A 16,650-nucleotide genomic window follows, 5' to 3' on the forward strand; every position below is an offset into this window, starting at 1 on the left:
CACGTTCACATACTGTTATTATGGTGTGGTGTTATAATTATTCTATTTTTTTAAACGTTTATTTATTTTTGAGACACAGAGAGACAGAGGGTGAGCAGGGGAGGGGCAGAGAGAGAGGGAGGCACAGAATCGGAAGCAGGCCCCAGGCCCTGAGCCGTCCGCACAGAGCCCGACACGGGGCTCGAACTCACGGACCGCGAGATCGTGACATGAGCCAAAGTCGGACGCTCAACCGACTGAGCCACCCAGGCACCCCGCATAATTATTCCATTTTATAATTAATTACTATGTTTATCTCCACCTGTATCTAATTTACACGTTACACTTCATCGTAGGTGTGTATGTGTAGGAAAAAACAGTGACACAGCGTTTGGTACCATCCACAGTTTCAGGGGTCCATTGGGGTCTTGGAACACGTCCTCCACGGATAAGGGCGGGCCACTTATTTGTAACAGACCCAGTGAGAAAAATCCTGAAGGCCCATCAACATCAGAATGTTCAAGTTCTGGTCTATTTGTAACAGAACACCCTGCAAATGTACCAACCACAGCTACACGGAAAACAGCGTAATTTCACAACCGAGTAGAAAAGTCTAACGTAAAATACCTAATGTAGAATTCCACGTATACGAATTCAAAAATAAGGCAAAGGTAAATCGAAGTGGTGCCGTGTCTGGGAATGCGCACGCCTGGGCCGAGTGATAACCAGGACACGAGCTCCTGACCCAGGAGAGGGGCAGCCTTGGGGGGCCGGGGGGCTGTCCACTGTGTGCTAATTCTGTGGGCTGTGGGGTTTCGTGCGCTTTCCTGTAGAGTTTATGTTCTATGAGTTTACACAAACAGCTACGCAATCCAGAGAGAATGAGAAGTTCACTGGGAGTGAGTCCCCCCAGCTGAACTGGGGCCTCCGGCCGGGCAAGCAGGGAGTGCTGGCAGAACTTGGGGACGACTGACTAGGGTGGCACCTAGATTTCCAAACCCATGAACCCTTACCATCTCCCGAAGGCAGAGGCTGCCCCGCCCAGAACACAGACCTACTTTTCTCTCGATCAACGGTCTCAACCGTTTCACGGGTGAAGGAACTTGACGTCTCTTCCCACCTTCTGGAATGTCGCCTTCACTCTCAGCGACGAGGAGGTGACAGAAAACACCTGTTTCCCAGAGCTGAGCTCGCAGGGACGTGAAAGCAGATGGTCCCCATACCCTCTACCCACCGGCTGCGCCTGGAATGTCTCCTGAGAACCTGCCGAGTCCAGACGCCTGGGGCACCGCGCGGGGCAGAGGCGCTCCCCGCACGCCCCCGGGGCAGTGCTGTGAACCCCGGCGAAGGCGGCATCAGCACAGCCTCCCCGCGTGGGCTCCGCGCCGGAGGCCCAGGCGGGTCCCCAGCACACGTGGGCTCGGGTGGGACTATGGGCGTGGCCCAGCCCTGGCGCCAGGAGAATCAGTCCCCCTGCGGTGGGTGTGGAAGGACGCGGGTGGGAAGCACTCCATTCTTCACAAGCAGCCAACCTAATCTGGGTGGTTTCACCTTCGAGCCCGGGAAAACCTGCTTTCTGGGGAATCCACACCATCTGCCTGGTGCTGGGGGCTCCTGACAATCATGCGCCCTTTGCACTCGGTCTGACCGGGGTCCTCTGCGTGAGCAGAGGGACACTGACACTGCCACAAGCCCACCTCCACGGCCCTTGCTCAGACCGGGCGGGACCCCGGCGCCCCCGGGACACGGGGACACTTCGGGCAGCTGGTAGGGCTGTGCCGCTGAGCGAACCTGTCTGTGGTGTCCAGCCGTCACCCTGTAGGGATGATAACGGTCATTTAGGTCACTCATCCCCTCTGTGTCTCCCCACCGTGACCTTACTTGCTCTGGATTTGTTTTTGCTCTCACGTCATGACCACGTTAAGTTGAAATCTTTTTAAGAAAGTAAACCAAACTCGCACTGAAGCCACAAGAGACGGGGGAGGGGAGGGGAGGGGAGGGATGGGGACAGCACAAATGAGAAGGGACAGTGCTCCTGGGGATGGGGGTCCTGGGGGCGGGGACGGGGGTCCAGGGATGGGATGGGGACGGGGATGGGGGTCCCGGGGGCGGGGACGTGCACCACTCTGCTTTCCCGCCTGAGGAGACGGCAGTGAGGACGCAGCAACCCGGGGACAAGCAGGTGCCCGTCCCTGTGGACACAGCTGCTGTCGGATGCCCACGCCCAAAGCAACGAGACATTTCCGGTGATGGAAGATACACACGTGGAGAAAAGGACTGTAAATAAGCATTCTTAGAGCGTCTCTGTCTTCGTGGAGCCCCTGGAGCCGGGGGACATTCGCCCTGACCCAGGGGTGACCGCAGAAGGTGACCCAGAAGGAGCGGGACGCGCTGCTGTTGAACAACGGCTGTGCCCCTGCGTTCAAGGGCACGGGGCTTACCCGCCACCCTCACTGGCCACGAGTGAGGCCGCATCTGCTCACTTAAAATTCCTAACATGACGACACTACGTAAACGCACTCTGCACTTGCCCCTGGGAGGCTCGGAGAACCTTGTACCAAACCCTTTGTCTTTTACAGGAGCCCCGGTCAGGCCTCCAGGCGTCAAAGCCCCTTAGCAAGAACTTACACATAGTGCTTGCTGCAGGGATGGCCTGTCCCCCATTCGGTCTGCGGGGAGGGGACACGTGGAGACCCGTGCTCCAGGCCACGTCGGCCACAACCAGAAGATGAAGACAGTGGAGGTGGAAAATGCTGGTGGCAAGTGGGATTCAGCCCCATGAGCTCCCATCTTCGCCACCCAGAACAACTGACAGCCTCCTGGAGGACGTTCCAGACCCCGCTCTTTCTCAGGCTCCCCGGGGGCTCTGCAGGAAGAGCACTGAACGAGGAGTCGGACGCTGGTCCCAGTCCCAGTGCCAGCACAGGCGCTCTCTGACCGTACGAGTTCATCTCCCAGGATCTGCCTCACACCAGAGAACGTCGTGTCCTCCCCCCGGGAAAACACTCTGGCACGTCCCGGCATGTGTGGGCCTCAAGCTGTTTTCAGGAGTTTAAAAAAATATGCAGAGAGCTGCTCTCACTCCTCACCTTCCAAGTCCGGAGGCCTGAAGATGTATTCTCAGCAAGTTCTTGAGACGAGGAGCCCACGGCACACACTTTGGGAACCAGGGGCCTGAACGAACAGACACGACGCCTCCCCCAAGGGGCGTGGGTCTGGCGTCAGGAGGACACATGTCACCCGCTCCCCCCTCCCCTGGAGGTCATCATCTCGGGGGCAACGCCTGGATCTGAATCCCGCTCTTGGACTCGCTTCCTGGGAGGCCCCTCTCACCTGCACTTTCTCGTCTGGAAAGTAAGGTCGTAACACCTGCTTCGTGGGGCTAGGTGGGAACCTCAGGAGGCAGTGCACGGTCCCCAGTGCACACGTCGACCCTCCTTAAAACACAGCGCTCTTGGTGGGGAAGGGACGCCCAGGTAACGCGCAGACGTCCAGGTAACGAGCAGGCACCCAGGTAAGGTGCAGACGCCCAGGTAACAGGTAGCGAGCAGACGTCCAGGTAACACGAAGATGCCCAGGTGAGGGGCAGACGCCCAGGTGTGCACTGGGGGTGGCCGGGTGTGTGCACCTGAGTGACGGGCGTGGGGCAGGTTCCGGGTGCTGATAAAAAGCGCACCAAGCCAATAGGAAAAACGGGAGGGTTTACACGTGCTTTCCAGGGGGTGAATGAGTCCGAATGGCTTCAGCCAAACGCACCTAGAGCCGAAATGTCAGGAAAAGCCACACAAAGACCCAGAAACCCGAAGCTGCTCAGCGTGAGTACTCTCAGCAAACGCCCACCTGAGGGATGCAAACCTTACCCAGATGGCCTAAGGCTGCGGGGGCCCCGCAGACGAGCAGACAAAGCGCATCGGGAGCCCGGCCAGTATGCAGAGCGTGGGCCCCGGCCTCCCGCCTACAAGGGCCACGAGGCTCCCCTCCCCCCTGGCCATTCCAGGAGTCGTACTCATGGCCAGAAAGGCCCTGGGGGTCTCCGGACAGGGGCGGCACTTTCGGGGCACGTGCACGTGCAGCTCGAACAACCCTTTGTCCCCCACGCACCCCCGCTCCTCCTGGGGCAGAAGGAACCACCCGGCCGGCCACAGGCAGGGTCCCCCCCACGGTCCGGGTCACAGCGCCTCCGCTGGCTGCACCCTTGTCAGGAAGGCACCCCAGAGGTGCGGTCTGGGCGCCTGCTCGGGACGAGCCCTGTGTGAACCTGTCTGAGACCTGTGACGCCTCATTTGCCGGACGCCCATCTGGTTTGCTCGCTGTGCGTCTGCCTGAGACCGACATCGGCGTGACCGTGACCATCCACGGAGCCGCTATGGGGACAAGAGAACCGTGTCCGGCCGCACGCAGATCACAGCTCCTTTAGCATCTAAACCCCGCTGCGTAAACACGCACGGGTCCGTCTGCCTCCAAAGCCTCCAGCAGAGAAGCCGCAGGCAGAAAAGAGAAGGTTGTGGTTTTGCAAGAGGACCAGCTTGTCTGAACAAAGAGCTGCATCCACCCGAAGCTACAAGCTGCCGTCTGACTCTCGTGAACGTCCCAAACGCCCTCCCGGATGAGGGTCCTAAGGGAGGGGGGGCCTGGGCAGAAGGCTGTAGATCGCGGCCTGGTAACCTGGGCTCCCCCAGCCGGGACCTGTGGGCCATTCTCCATCTGAAAACCGCACAGCCGGTGTAACAATGCCAGGGCGCTGAGAGGACTCTGCCCGGCCGTTGTTTCCACGAATACCGGTGGCACGTCCGCTTGGGCAAGACACAGGTGGATCCCCCCCGCCCCCCCAGCCCCCATGTGCTATTTTCTCATAACCTAAGTAGATTCGAATTACTCTTATTGTAGTCTCATTTGGGTACTGATCTTCTAAACACACCCCTTCCTTACGTGTGCAAACTGTCGTCTGAGTCACAACACTGACCCTGCCCCTGTCAGGGGAGGGACGGCCTCTCCGCGTCCTGGTTTGACACGAGTCCAGTAAGTGTTCGTCAGGTGGCTTCAGGCAAAGTCAGCCTTCACCCCCAGTGAGAACTGGGCGAGGGCTGTTTACCCGCGGGCAGGTGTCCCCCAGCAGACCTGAGCAGAGGCCCAACGGTGGCTCTCACCCTGTCCCCTGGGCTCTGGACTTCCCACATCACCGCCCTGCACCCGTGGGGTGTGTTTTCAGTCCCCTCCACCACACCGCCGCCTCCCCTGCTCCCTGAACAGTGACCGTCCTCAGCTCTGCTTCGGGCCGTGGGGGCTCCGGTCTCTCGGAACCAGCCTGGAGAGGACGTCTCTGCATCTGTACGGTGGAAGGTCTCAGTGCCGTAAAACTCCACCACCTACGTGATCAGTCCCATGAGTCCAAACCTGAAACTCGGTCGTTTTCTTGGAGGGAACGATTAAGACTGGAATCGGGGCTGAGGTGGAGCGCGGTGAAGAGTCAGCGGGCATCCGGGCGAGCCAGGGAGGTGCCACCTCGCTTCTGTAGGGCACTTGTAGCAGGATAACAACGCATTTTCCTGCATCTAAACCTACTTTTCAAAAATCCGCATCTCAGGCAGGACTGGCCGCCAGCGTGACAGCCCGGGAGGGGTCCAGGCGACAGCGACAAGACCAGGGGCTGGACCAGGTCTGTCCCTAAATCGCCATTTAACTCCGGGAAGGCTCTCGGTTTCTCTTTGGGTCCGACAAAAACCAGATCAGAAGCGGGGTTTGGGCCCCACGTTCCTCTGAGTCCCTCCGCCCTGAGCACCAACACCGCCACCTGTAGTAACCACGCGTCCTTGGGAGTGGCCTCCGTGACACGACCTCACAGGGGAAAACCCGCGGCTCCAAGCCTGCTGCCTGCACGTCTGCTATGTGACCGGGACAAAGCCAGCGAACCTCTCTGAGCCTCACCTTCCTAACCGGGGAGGCTGCCCCCTCGAAAGTGCTTCTCAGCGTTGAGGGCTTATCTGAACGCGGTGACTGACCCCTGTTACTACTACCGCCCGAAATTCAGCACCTTGACGCCTGGACGGAGGGAACCGAGGAATTCAGCAGCCCGGCATCCGCACGGCACAGTCCTGGCCGGGGCGGGAGGCCACGCACACCTCAGCGGAGAACGGTTCCGCGTTCTCGCCTCTGTGGGACACCCACGGTGCCCCCGCCCCCGCGGTCCACGAACAGCGACGCACGTCTCCGCCGTCGCAGCAGCACAGGACACCCCTTCCCACACGTCTCCCAAAGCCCAAGGTTACCATTATTATCGAGAAACGGCTGCTACTTAGAAAGGTGGTTTCTGTTCTTCCGAACTCTCTGAACCGATCCTGAGAGCACAACACGATGTCTGGACCCTCTGTGGAAAGGGTGGTCTTATTTTCGGCTGTGGAAGGAAAGGCTGGCGGTCCCCGGGTCACCCCAGGAGCACGGCCCTCCCCGTACACCTGGGGCTGTCCACAGCAGACGCTCCTTCCCTTTCTGGAATTACTACAGACTACGTGCTTATGGAGGCCTGGAAAGGGGCCATCTTTTTTTTTTCCCCCAGGACTGAAATACAGAAAGGTCTCCCCATCTCCGGGCAATAACCACGAAGCCCACGTGTCCTCTTTGCCCTCAGATGTTCCTGAGCTTGTCCAGATTTTAAACACTGAGACCGTAGGGCACAGATTTTGGCAGGAAAGTCAGGATTTGCAAACCAAACACACTTTTAATCAGTAGAACCTTATGGAAACCATAGCCTGCACGGGCTGCATGGGAGTAGAAAATCTGAATGTACAGGGTGCCTGGGTGGCTCAAGGAGGCGTCCAACTCCTCGTCTCGGCTCAGGTCATGATCTCAGGGTTCAGAGCCTGCTTGGGATTCTCTCTGTCGGGGGGGTCTGTTTCTCTTCTGTTCCATTTATTCGTCAGGTTTGCTCTTTAGAATCCACACGGAGGTGAAATCACGCGGTATTCGTCTTTCTCTGACTTATTTCACCCTAATTCTTTGCGCTAATTTTTTCTCTTTAAAAAAACAAAAACAGGGGCGCCTGGGTGGCGCAGTCGGTTAAGCGTCCGACTTCAGCCAGGTCACGATCTCGCGGTCCGTGAGTTCGAGCCCCGCGTCGGGCTCTGGGCTGATGGCTCGGAGCCTGGAGCCTGTTTCAGATTCTGTGTCTCCCTCTCTCTCTGCCCCTCCCCCGTTCATGCTCTGTCTCTCTCTGTCGCAAAAATAAATAAAAAACATTGAAAAAAAAATTAAAAAAAAATAAAATAAAATAAAAAAACAAAAACAAAAACAAAAAACCTTGAAATTCAAAGCCAGGGCAGGGCGAACTCTGGGGGCAGGCTGCAGTCCCCAGGAGGGCTGAGCCGGTGCCCCGTCAAGGCCTCCCCAAGTCAGCTATGGAGAGACGTTCACAAGAAGGATCTCGGCTCCTTCAGAGTACCAGCCCGCATGCCACGGTGACAGCTCCGTGCTAAACCAAAATCAACGACGGACACTGAACCGAGAGACCCAGGCTCTGCCGGCCTCAGACACACAAACCGCATCGCGCCTCCCCAACCAGCTGCACCCAGGGCTCCCTTCCGGACCTTACGCACCTACAAGCAAAGCCGTCTCGACCAGCAGGCGTGGGCTGGCGCGAACGGTAAGTGACTGCCGCGTCTCAAGCAGGATACTTGCCAGAAACAAACGCCCGCCAGGTCGGCTGGCCCTGCGGTACTCCCTCCTTACGTGGCTCGTGTCCAAAACGTGCGTCTCCGTATGGACTGAGGCTGCGCACAGTGAGCGGCTCTAACATTCTCCCAGCCGCTCGCTCACACGGACGAAAACGGTGACGAGTGGGGTTGGAACTGGGGCAGAGGAGGAACACGGTCCCTCCTGCCACGGGGGGCGAATTCATCCCGGGCCCCAGCCCTGGCCACACCGCCTTCCCATCCGCATGCAGGCTGGGCCGGATGGCGCGGCCCGGGGTATCGGCCTGCCCGGACGGGGCGGGCAGGGCGCGCACTTTACCTTCTCGTGCACAGACGGGCTTATCGCTGGGGATCCAGCCGAGGGTGCCGTTAGGGTGTCGCACGCACAGTCTCTTTGTGGAGCCCTTCAGCTTGAACCCGTCTTCACAGTGAAACTGGGTGACAGAGCTCTCAGGGAACAGCCCTCCGCTGGGCGTCCTGAAGCCGTTCTCGGGGACGCCTGGGTCCGTGCACGCCTGAAGGCCATCGAACCCTACATTGACAGAGAGAAGAAAAGGTGCCTCTGAATGCATCCCCCGGACGCCGAGGGCCTGCCCACGTCAGGGACAGACACTGTCATTCCACACGCCGTGGCCACGCGGCTACACAGCACGAGAGACGAGAATAGAAGCCCTCTCTGTGACTCGGGACGGTGCTGGCGGGAGTCCTCGTGACCGACCCCACCCTTTGTGGAGGCTGGAGGAGCTGAAGCCACAGAACAAAGACAGGAAGGAGGTGGTGGAACCTGAGCCAGGCCCTGCAGGACATATTGACGACACTCCAGGGACAGAACAACGCTGTCGGGGAGGCCGGGATGGCGTCCTGGCAGGGTTGGCCTGAGCAGTGAACGCCCCTTCCCCTCCCCGCCCCTTGCCCTTTGCTCCTTCCCTTGTGCCAGGCCTCCTGGAGGCTCCCCGAGGTCCTGGTGGCTTCCTAACCCATGAGACCAGCCCTGCAGGGAACAGTGTGGGGAACAGCACGGTCCGTGCTGAGCTGTGAGCCCTTCATGTTTGCGGCCCACAGTCCATCCCGGTCCTGCACAGAAAGAGCTACCCAGACGTTTGAAGAATGAATGAACCGTGTTGGGGAAGGGAAGCATACTGAGGTGACCCTGGAGGGCCGGGTCAAGCGAGGAGGCAGTGGGCGGGTGTCCGGGGGTCTGCAGACATTATAGCTGGAGGGAGAGCCTGTGCAGGTGTCAGAGCAGAGGGGAAACCTGGCAGGTGCCCGCAGGGAGGGCAGCACAGTGTCCTTAAGTGATGGGGTCCTGTCTTCACTTGGAAGGAAAGCACACAGTCGGGCGCCTCAAAGTATTGCTCAGGTCGACTGCCTGCAGTCCAACAGCCCCAGGCGGCCAGGGAGGGGTGGCAAGGGGCAGGCGAGGGCCTGGTGAGCAGCTGCCCGCCAGCCAGGGGGGATGGGCCTCTGGGTCGCTGTGGGGTGGGGGTGTCCTGTCCAGGGGGACCTTCGGCGCAAGAAGGAAGCAGAGAGCAGGAGGCAGAGCGGGAGCCAAGGGCGGGGCGGGAGGCGGAGCCACAATGGGAGGTGGAGTTGGGGGCGGAGTCAGGAGCGGAGCAGGAGGCTGAATCCGGAAGGCAGGCAGGTGGTGAGAGGCAGGGTTGTGGGGCGGGGTGGGAGGTGGAGCTGGGAGGGGCGGGAGGAGGAGGAGCCAGAGCAGGGGGCGGAGCTGGAAGGAAGAGCTGGAGTGGGAGGCGGAGCCAGGGGCGGGCCAAGGGGGAGGAGCCAGAGCCGAGGTGCAGGGGGTGGGGTGGAGGGAAGGGAAGGCGGAGCCAGAAGGCAGAGCCGGAGTGGGAGGCGGAGCTGGAGCAGGGGGCGTGGCGGGAGGTGGAGCCAGAAGGGGCGGGGCGGGAGGTGGAGCCAGGGGCGGGGCAGGAGGCAGAGAGGACAGCTGAGGGAGCCCAGGGCTTGGTTGCCGAGGGAGGGGGGGGGCGGGGGGCAGCGGGGTGTCACGGCAGGAACGGAGTCCTGTGCTGTTAGCTGCAGCTGGCACACGAGGTCACATTAGTGTTGGGTGCACAACACGGTGAGCCCGCAGTGTGCATGTGAGGCTGTGGTCACATGAGCGGAGCTGCCGTCGTCACCACACATCTTCACCACACATCACTGTGACAGCACTCACAGTGCTGTGACTGTTCTCCCCGGACCCGCTCTCCCCGCGCTGCTCCCTGCACCCCTCTCCGCCGGCAACCACATGTGTGCTCTGGACCATTTGTGTTTTAGATTCCACGAAATCCTAGAATATTTGTTTCTCTTTGTGATTTATTTCACTGAGCATAACACCCTCAAGGTCCATTTATGTTGTCACAAATGGCAAGATTTCATTCTTTTTGTGGCTGCGTAATATTCCGTTGTGTGTATACCACTTCTTTGTCCATTCATCGGTCAGTGGACACTGGGGCTGTTTGTAGCTTGACGATCGTAAATAACCCTGCAATAAACACGAGGGTGCGAGTGTCCTTCTGCATTAGTGTTTTCATCTTCTATGGGTGAATCCTTAGTAGTAGAGTTACCGGATTACATGGCATTTCTATTTTTAATTTCTTGAGGCACCTCCATCCACACTGCTCTCCAGAGTGGCTGCACCAGTTTGCATTCCCACCACCAGTGCACAAGGGGTCCCCTTTCTCCACATCCTCGCCGACACCTGTTGTTTCTTGCGTTGTTGATTTGAGCCATTCTGACAGGTGTGAGGCGGCAGCTCATCGCGGCTTGACTTGCATTTCCCTGAGGATGAGTGATGTTGAGCATCTTTTCATCCATCTGTTGGTCATCTGGATGTCTTCTTTGGAGAAATGTCTGTTCATGTCCTCTGCTCATTTTTTAATTGGATTGTTTGGGTTTTTGTTGTTGTTGTTTTTTTTTTTTTTTTTTTTTGGTGTTATGTGAGTTCCTCATATACTTTGGATATTAACCCCAGGGACTGAGAGCTTGAACAAAGGAATAACGGGGACCAGACGCGTGTCTCCGAATGACTTCTCCTCACCCAGGCAGAGGACAGACTTGCACAGACTAGGCAGGAGGCAGGAAGACCATCAGAAATAACTCCCAGGTACCAGGTTATGTCAGGATCCAGGGACAGTTTGTGAAAGGCAGACTCATTGGTCCCGGTGCTCTCAGGGTGGGGGGCAAAGGGCTGTGCTTCTGGAAGGCTCTCCAAATGGCTCTGAGGCAGCCAGTCCAGCTCCTGGGAGGGCCAGCAATTGAGGCATGTGGAGTCTCAAGCTACTGCAGCAGTCGTGGCGAGAAATGACAGGCCAGAAGAGGCAGGAGTGGCGCAGAGAGGCCGCAGGAGATACTACGGACGCAGAAGCGCAAATTCAGGGACGGAAGGGATGGCAGCAGGGGTGAGGGGAACGAGTTAAGGGAGGCATCTAGGATGGCCCCAGGTTCTGGCGCTGAGCCTGCATGCAGGGGGACGGGACGCGGTGAAAACCACCTGGGGCCAAAGGGGGGTGTGGGGAGTCTGGGTCTGGAGACACCCAGGCAAGGTGGGGGTGACCAGCCGGAGGAGCAAGTCTGAGCCGCATGTCTGCGCACAGACGGCAGCTGGAAGCACAGCTGGGTGGCCTCCTGGGAACAGACGGTGAGAGGAAGCCACGTGGCACACGGCTGAGACAGCGGCACCCACGAAGGCCAGGAGGACACAGGAAGGCAGGCAGGCGGCTGGGCAAGGGCAGGAGACACACCGGGCACGGGGGCGCGGCCAGGCTGGAAGGGACTGCAGAAAGGAAGGGACTGCTGGAAGGGTGCAGACAGCCCGGGCTTGTCCTCCAAGGCACTCAGTGTACACGGCAGAACGCGGCTGAAGCCATCCCGGGTCATCCCGCGGCTGAAGCATTAGGGTCACGGGAGGGGCTTTCCTATTATTATTGTATTAAGATCTTAAAATCAAAGAGATCTGAGCCTGTCTCCACGCAGCAGGGAGAAAGAAAGTCCACAGATGAGGGACGGGGAGGCGCAGGGGAGGGGGTCCAGCCCTGTGGGGGGGAGGGGGGCTCATCTTCCACTGAGGCAGGAAGGGGGCCTCCCGGAAAACCCACTGAGGGAAGGATGGTCCCCAAAACGTGTCCACCCTCCAGGACTGGCTTCAGGGGTGCCTCCCCGGGAACCATCCCTCCGCCTTCAGAGTCTGACCAGGAGCCTCTCTTCCCATCAGGGAACCTGTGCCCACCTCTCCTAGAGTCCTCCTCACCCTGGCAGCGTTGTGGTCTACCTCACGTCCTCCCCCGCTGCGCTGTGAACTTCTGGGTGGGTGGGGGGGGCGGGGAGGGGAGGCTGTGTCTTATTCTTCACCTCCTCAGCCCCCGGCATGTTGTGTAGTAAGGGGCATTCCACAGGTGCTGCTAATGGAGGAGGGAGAGAGGGAGGGAGGGAGGGGAGATGGATGGGTGATGGGTGGGTGAATGATGGATGGATGGATGGATGATGGATGGATGGCTGGAAGAGGTATTCCGCGGGTGAGGTGGGCGTGAAGGGCTCTCCCCCAGCACAGACCCCTTCTCTCCTAACACCCTCCCGGCCCCTCCTTTCTCCCAACCCGCGTGGACGGAGTTCCTTACTTCCTGACGACCTTCCTCCCACCTGCACCTGCACACACCTCCCCCTTCGTGCCTCTGCAGTGTAGGGCCAGAGCGGGTGGGGATGTGGCTGAGCCACATGCTTCCCTCACACCCACTAACCAGGAAGCCACACCGACTGCCCGTCATAGGCACCGACCCCTCGGCCCGGCACACCTCCCTGCCCCAGCCAGGAAGCCGCTGTCTCTGAGAAAAGGACAGATCCCCCAGGGGAGAGCTGAGCATCCGTGATCCGTCAGAAGGACTCCTGCTCTCGTAATTAACGAGAGAACCATGCTGTGAGGACGCAGTTTCCTCACGGGCCCGGTTCTGTGCTCTCCTTACTAATCCTTCCCTTCAAAAACCGCCGCCCTGTCCGCTGCCTCCCAGGGACCAGCCGCTGCGTCGCTCCGTTTCCAACGGTCTGAGGATCAGGACGCCGCTGGACGGGCCCAGCCGCCGACACAGAGGAGGGAGTGAGAACAGGTGAAGGGACCGAGGTCGGAGGACGGGATGGCGTAAGAGACCATTCTTCATCCGGACCACTGACCCCACCGAGCCAGACGGTCGCCTCTCACGGCCTGCCAGAGCTCGAGACGCCACTTTCCAAAGTACCCCCGGCGGGTCGGTCCCCAGCCGGGGCTGCTTCTCCACAGAGCCGTCCTCTGCAACGTGGGGGTCAGCCCACCGGACGCACACCCACTGGGGACGGGGGGGCCTGCCCGGAGGGTCCTGGCAGCCTGCCGTCCGGACTCCAAATCCTGCGGATGCTTTGCAAGTGAGCGGCCACAGCTTAGGCGGGAGGAGAGAGCTCCCGGGTGATTTCTGATATGTTTCTTTTGGGGGAAAGACAGAAAAGGGTACTTTCCTTTTTAACAAGCCCTGGGAGGTGGTACCTCCTGGCCATTCCTCCTAAATCCAATTCAGAACGCGGCGTGTACGCACAAGGGACAGTCCGTGTGACGGTCCACCTTATGGGTCAACGTGACCGGGCCACGGCACCCAGACATCTGGTCACACGGTCCTCTGGATGAGATCACCACGTGAGTGGGTAGACTGAGTACAGCGGACGGCCCTCCCTGACGTGGGTGGGCCTCATCTAATCTACTGACGGCCCGAATAGAACAAAAGGTTGAGTAAGAGAGAACTCTCCCTGCCGGACATCGTCAGGCTGGCGCGTTGACCTCCTCCCGCCGTCAGACTCATCCTCAGACCAGAGCTCATGCCATCGGCCCCCACTGGGTGACCAGGTTGCCAGGTAGATCTTGAACCTCCCAGCCCACACACCCGCGTGAACCAGTTCCTTACAGAGTGTGTGCATGTGTGCGTGTGAGTGCGCATGTGTGCGTGCACGCACGTGTGTGAGAGAGCAGGGGGGAGTAGGGAGAGCCCTCTCCTCCTGGCCCCGTTCCCTCCCGGGGTCCCAGGCTCGTGCCATCTTCCTAAAGGACTCGGACACTTTAAGGACGTGAATGACAGGAGAGCCAGTCGACCCCTCGTCCCAGGGGACATTGTTTCTCTCCAGAGCCGAGTCCCAGGAAGCAGCCTGGTGGGCAGTCCTGGCCTGTGACAGCCCCCGGTCCGGCGTCCCCTCCACTGGCACTGATGTCCCTGCCCAGCGCTGTGGCCCCAGGAAACGTCCAGAAAGCTCTGTACTTGGTGCCCTGGCCCTCGGGGGAACAGGAGGAAAGATCTCCTCCTTCCCTTTTCTTCCAGCCGCAAGTTAGCAGCAGGCCCCGAGGGTCCTTCACATACAAAGACATGCATCAAAACCCCGGGTTCACGGGGGTCCTGACTTCCCATCTGGCTACTTCGGAGTCAACCCACCAGGCAGTTTAGCCGTGAGCACCCTAAGAAGTCCAGAAAGAACCCTAAAACCAAAAGAGGCGTGAAAAGCAATCTTTGGGCTTTATCATAACTGAAAAGTCATGTTGGAGGAAGGAGGACTGTATCCAATGCAGCCAAATCAATTTAGAACCGGGGCCGGCTCTATCCCTCTGTAAACTGCTGTGTGAGTCTTTGCAGGAAGATACAGAACACAGACACAAAAATTGATTTTTTATGCATTCGCTTAGTGAGAGGATCTGGGGCCAGCGAGGAAAGGGCGTCCCCGCCGAAGTTTAAACAGATGCGCCTGCACGTTTGCAGTTGAATCCAGAGCGGCACCGAGCCCAGCCCCCAGCACCCCCGTCAGTGTCACTGGCGGGCATGAGACCCCCCAGGGGTCGGGGTCAGAGCCCTGGTGTCTGGGGTTGGGGGGGGGATGCTGGGCTGGGGGCAGAGGCTGGAACCACACCCGGGCTCGGGATCCCGGCCCCCATGCACCCCCCCACACCCCCTTCCACGCCAGCCACCCCCACGGCCGCCCACGGGGCCTCTCCTGGCTCACGTCTTCACGACTCTGCAAAGTCTTTGAGGGAAAGGACGTTCGTGAACGTGTTTGGGTCTCCACAGCTGTCCGGACAGGACAGAGCAAACAGCAGTGGCGAACTGTTAGTGCCTCCGTGGGACACAACCCTCGTGGTCCCACAGCACTGACACGTCCCGGTGCACGGTGCGGGCGAGACGCGTCACCCACAACACCCGGACCCCGGCGAGCCGGTCACCGAGCTCCCACTGACCACAGCGTGGCGGGTGCCGCACTCGGGCGCCGAAGCCTTCTCCCGGGGAGGCCGCGGCCGGGGCCCGGCGAGCGGCTCCTGAGGCGGAACTGGCCCTGGACAGCACGGGACGCTTGTCCTCAGAGACGAGGGTAAAGGCGGGAAGGTCGCGGGCCCCGGGAGTCCCTCTCCGCACCACGAGGACGTTCCTCCGTCGGTCTGAACAGACCCGGCTTCGCCTGGGCCGAATCCGCTCTCTCTGCGGACAGGGTTTCTCTGAGAGCATCTCACAGGAGAACGAACGCCTCTTCACCAGAAGGGAAAACCTTCACCCCGTCCTACTCTGAAGACCCTGGAGGTTGGGTGGCCCGGCCCGTGGAGCCAGAAGCCAGGCAGGCCCTGAGACCGCGGCGAGGCCCGTCTGACCCCCGCTCACCGCGCCTTCCGCCCCTGGAGCTCCGCCGCCTCCGAGATCCTTTGCCCTCAGAGTGACCTTCGCTTACCTTTTTAGTTTATTTTTATTTACTCGAGAGGGAGAGGGAGGGAGGGAGCGGGCGAGCGAGCGGGAAGCGGCAGAGGGACAGGGGGACGGAGTCCCAGGAAGGCTGCGCGGTCACACCCGTGAGCTCACAACCTGAGCCGAGACCAGCAGTCAGGCGTTTCGCGGACTGAGCCCCCCGGGCGCCCCTTAGCTCATCCCCTGAGCGAGCGCGCGGACCGACAGCCTGTCGGATCCCGGAAGCACAGGAACTGGCGGTGCGCGTGCAGCAACAGAAGAGCAACACGGAAGAGACGACACGAAGCAAAACCGGCCGGCAGACGGACCAACCCCCGACACCAGCGTCCGCGCACACAGCGCTCCAGGTCGATGACACGGAGCCGCCTGGCACGCCGGAAGCTTCCGGCCACCGCACAGCCACCCGGACGTCGTCTTCACATCCCGGCGGCCTGTCCTGGGCGAGGTCGGGCTCGAACACGCACAGGATCCCGGCCCCGACGACAGACAGTCCGGGGGCCGCCGGACACGTGCCGGGAGAGGCTGGAAGGACCAGGCAAGGTGGCCCCCGGCGGCCACGGATGCCTCCGCTCACCGGGAGGGAGGAGGCCGGCCCGTCCCAGGCCCGCCCTCCCCTGCAGAAGCCAGGGTGGGCCACGGAAGGCCCTCGCAGGACTTAGAGGAGGTCTCAGAGTCAGAACTCGGTAGAAATGGCAACCTAACACTGTCACAGTTACAACTAAAGTCTACGGGAAAACGTAATTCGCTTTATAAAAGTTGATTCGTGACCCGCGTTTCCCTCACAAGATCGCCATTAAGTGGTTCTTGACCCTCTCTGTTCCAGTCGAAACAATCTCCGTGTTTGATGGCATTTCAGCTCTTTGTTTTTAAAAAGAAAAGGGAAGAAGGAGAAAAGGGGATTGCTATAATCTATTTATATGCTGAAGCATCGCACAGCGCTGGGCACTGGGAGAAATTCACTCCACAAACCACCGAGGTCAGGCCCCCTGAAGAGTGAGCTGACATCCAGGACTGTCAGAAGCGGTTGAGCTGCATGTTGTGGCCTTACGGTAGGACGAGACCTATTTGAAGGGTCACAACGGGCACTTTTTGGAAGTGAAATAGAAAGGAAAAGTCAGAGTGGCTCTCACAGGGTAAACGGGAGGACCGTTTCGTGTGGTTTCATTAGCTGTTAGTCTGCAATGTAAAATACATCTGTTTCAGCGGTTCACAGTCAAACAGGTTTAAAAAACACTGCTCTAAATACACCCTGC

At 59.6% G+C, this 16,650-nt stretch overlaps 1 protein-coding gene across 3 annotated transcripts in view; it reads right to left on the reverse strand.

Annotated features, from left to right (window-relative positions):
- SUSD4 (sushi domain containing 4) overlaps nt 1-16,650 on the reverse strand; it is a 94,921-nt gene that overhangs the window by 41,731 nt on the left and 36,540 nt on the right. For 2 of the 3 annotated variants that reach the window (XM_042925382.1, XM_042925380.1), the window contains exon 3: nt 7,984-8,196. The exons of the other annotated variant lie outside the window; for it this stretch is intronic. In XM_042925382.1, the coding sequence (XP_042781316.1) occupies nt 7,984-8,196 (213 nt within the window). The remainder of the gene's footprint in view (nt 1-7,983; nt 8,197-16,650) is intronic. 3 annotated transcript variants of the gene reach the window in all.

This window comes from Panthera leo, chromosome F3, assembly GCF_018350215.1.
Source record: "Panthera leo isolate Ple1 chromosome F3, P.leo_Ple1_pat1.1, whole genome shotgun sequence".
Taxonomy (NCBI): Eukaryota; Metazoa; Chordata; class Mammalia; order Carnivora; family Felidae; genus Panthera; species Panthera leo.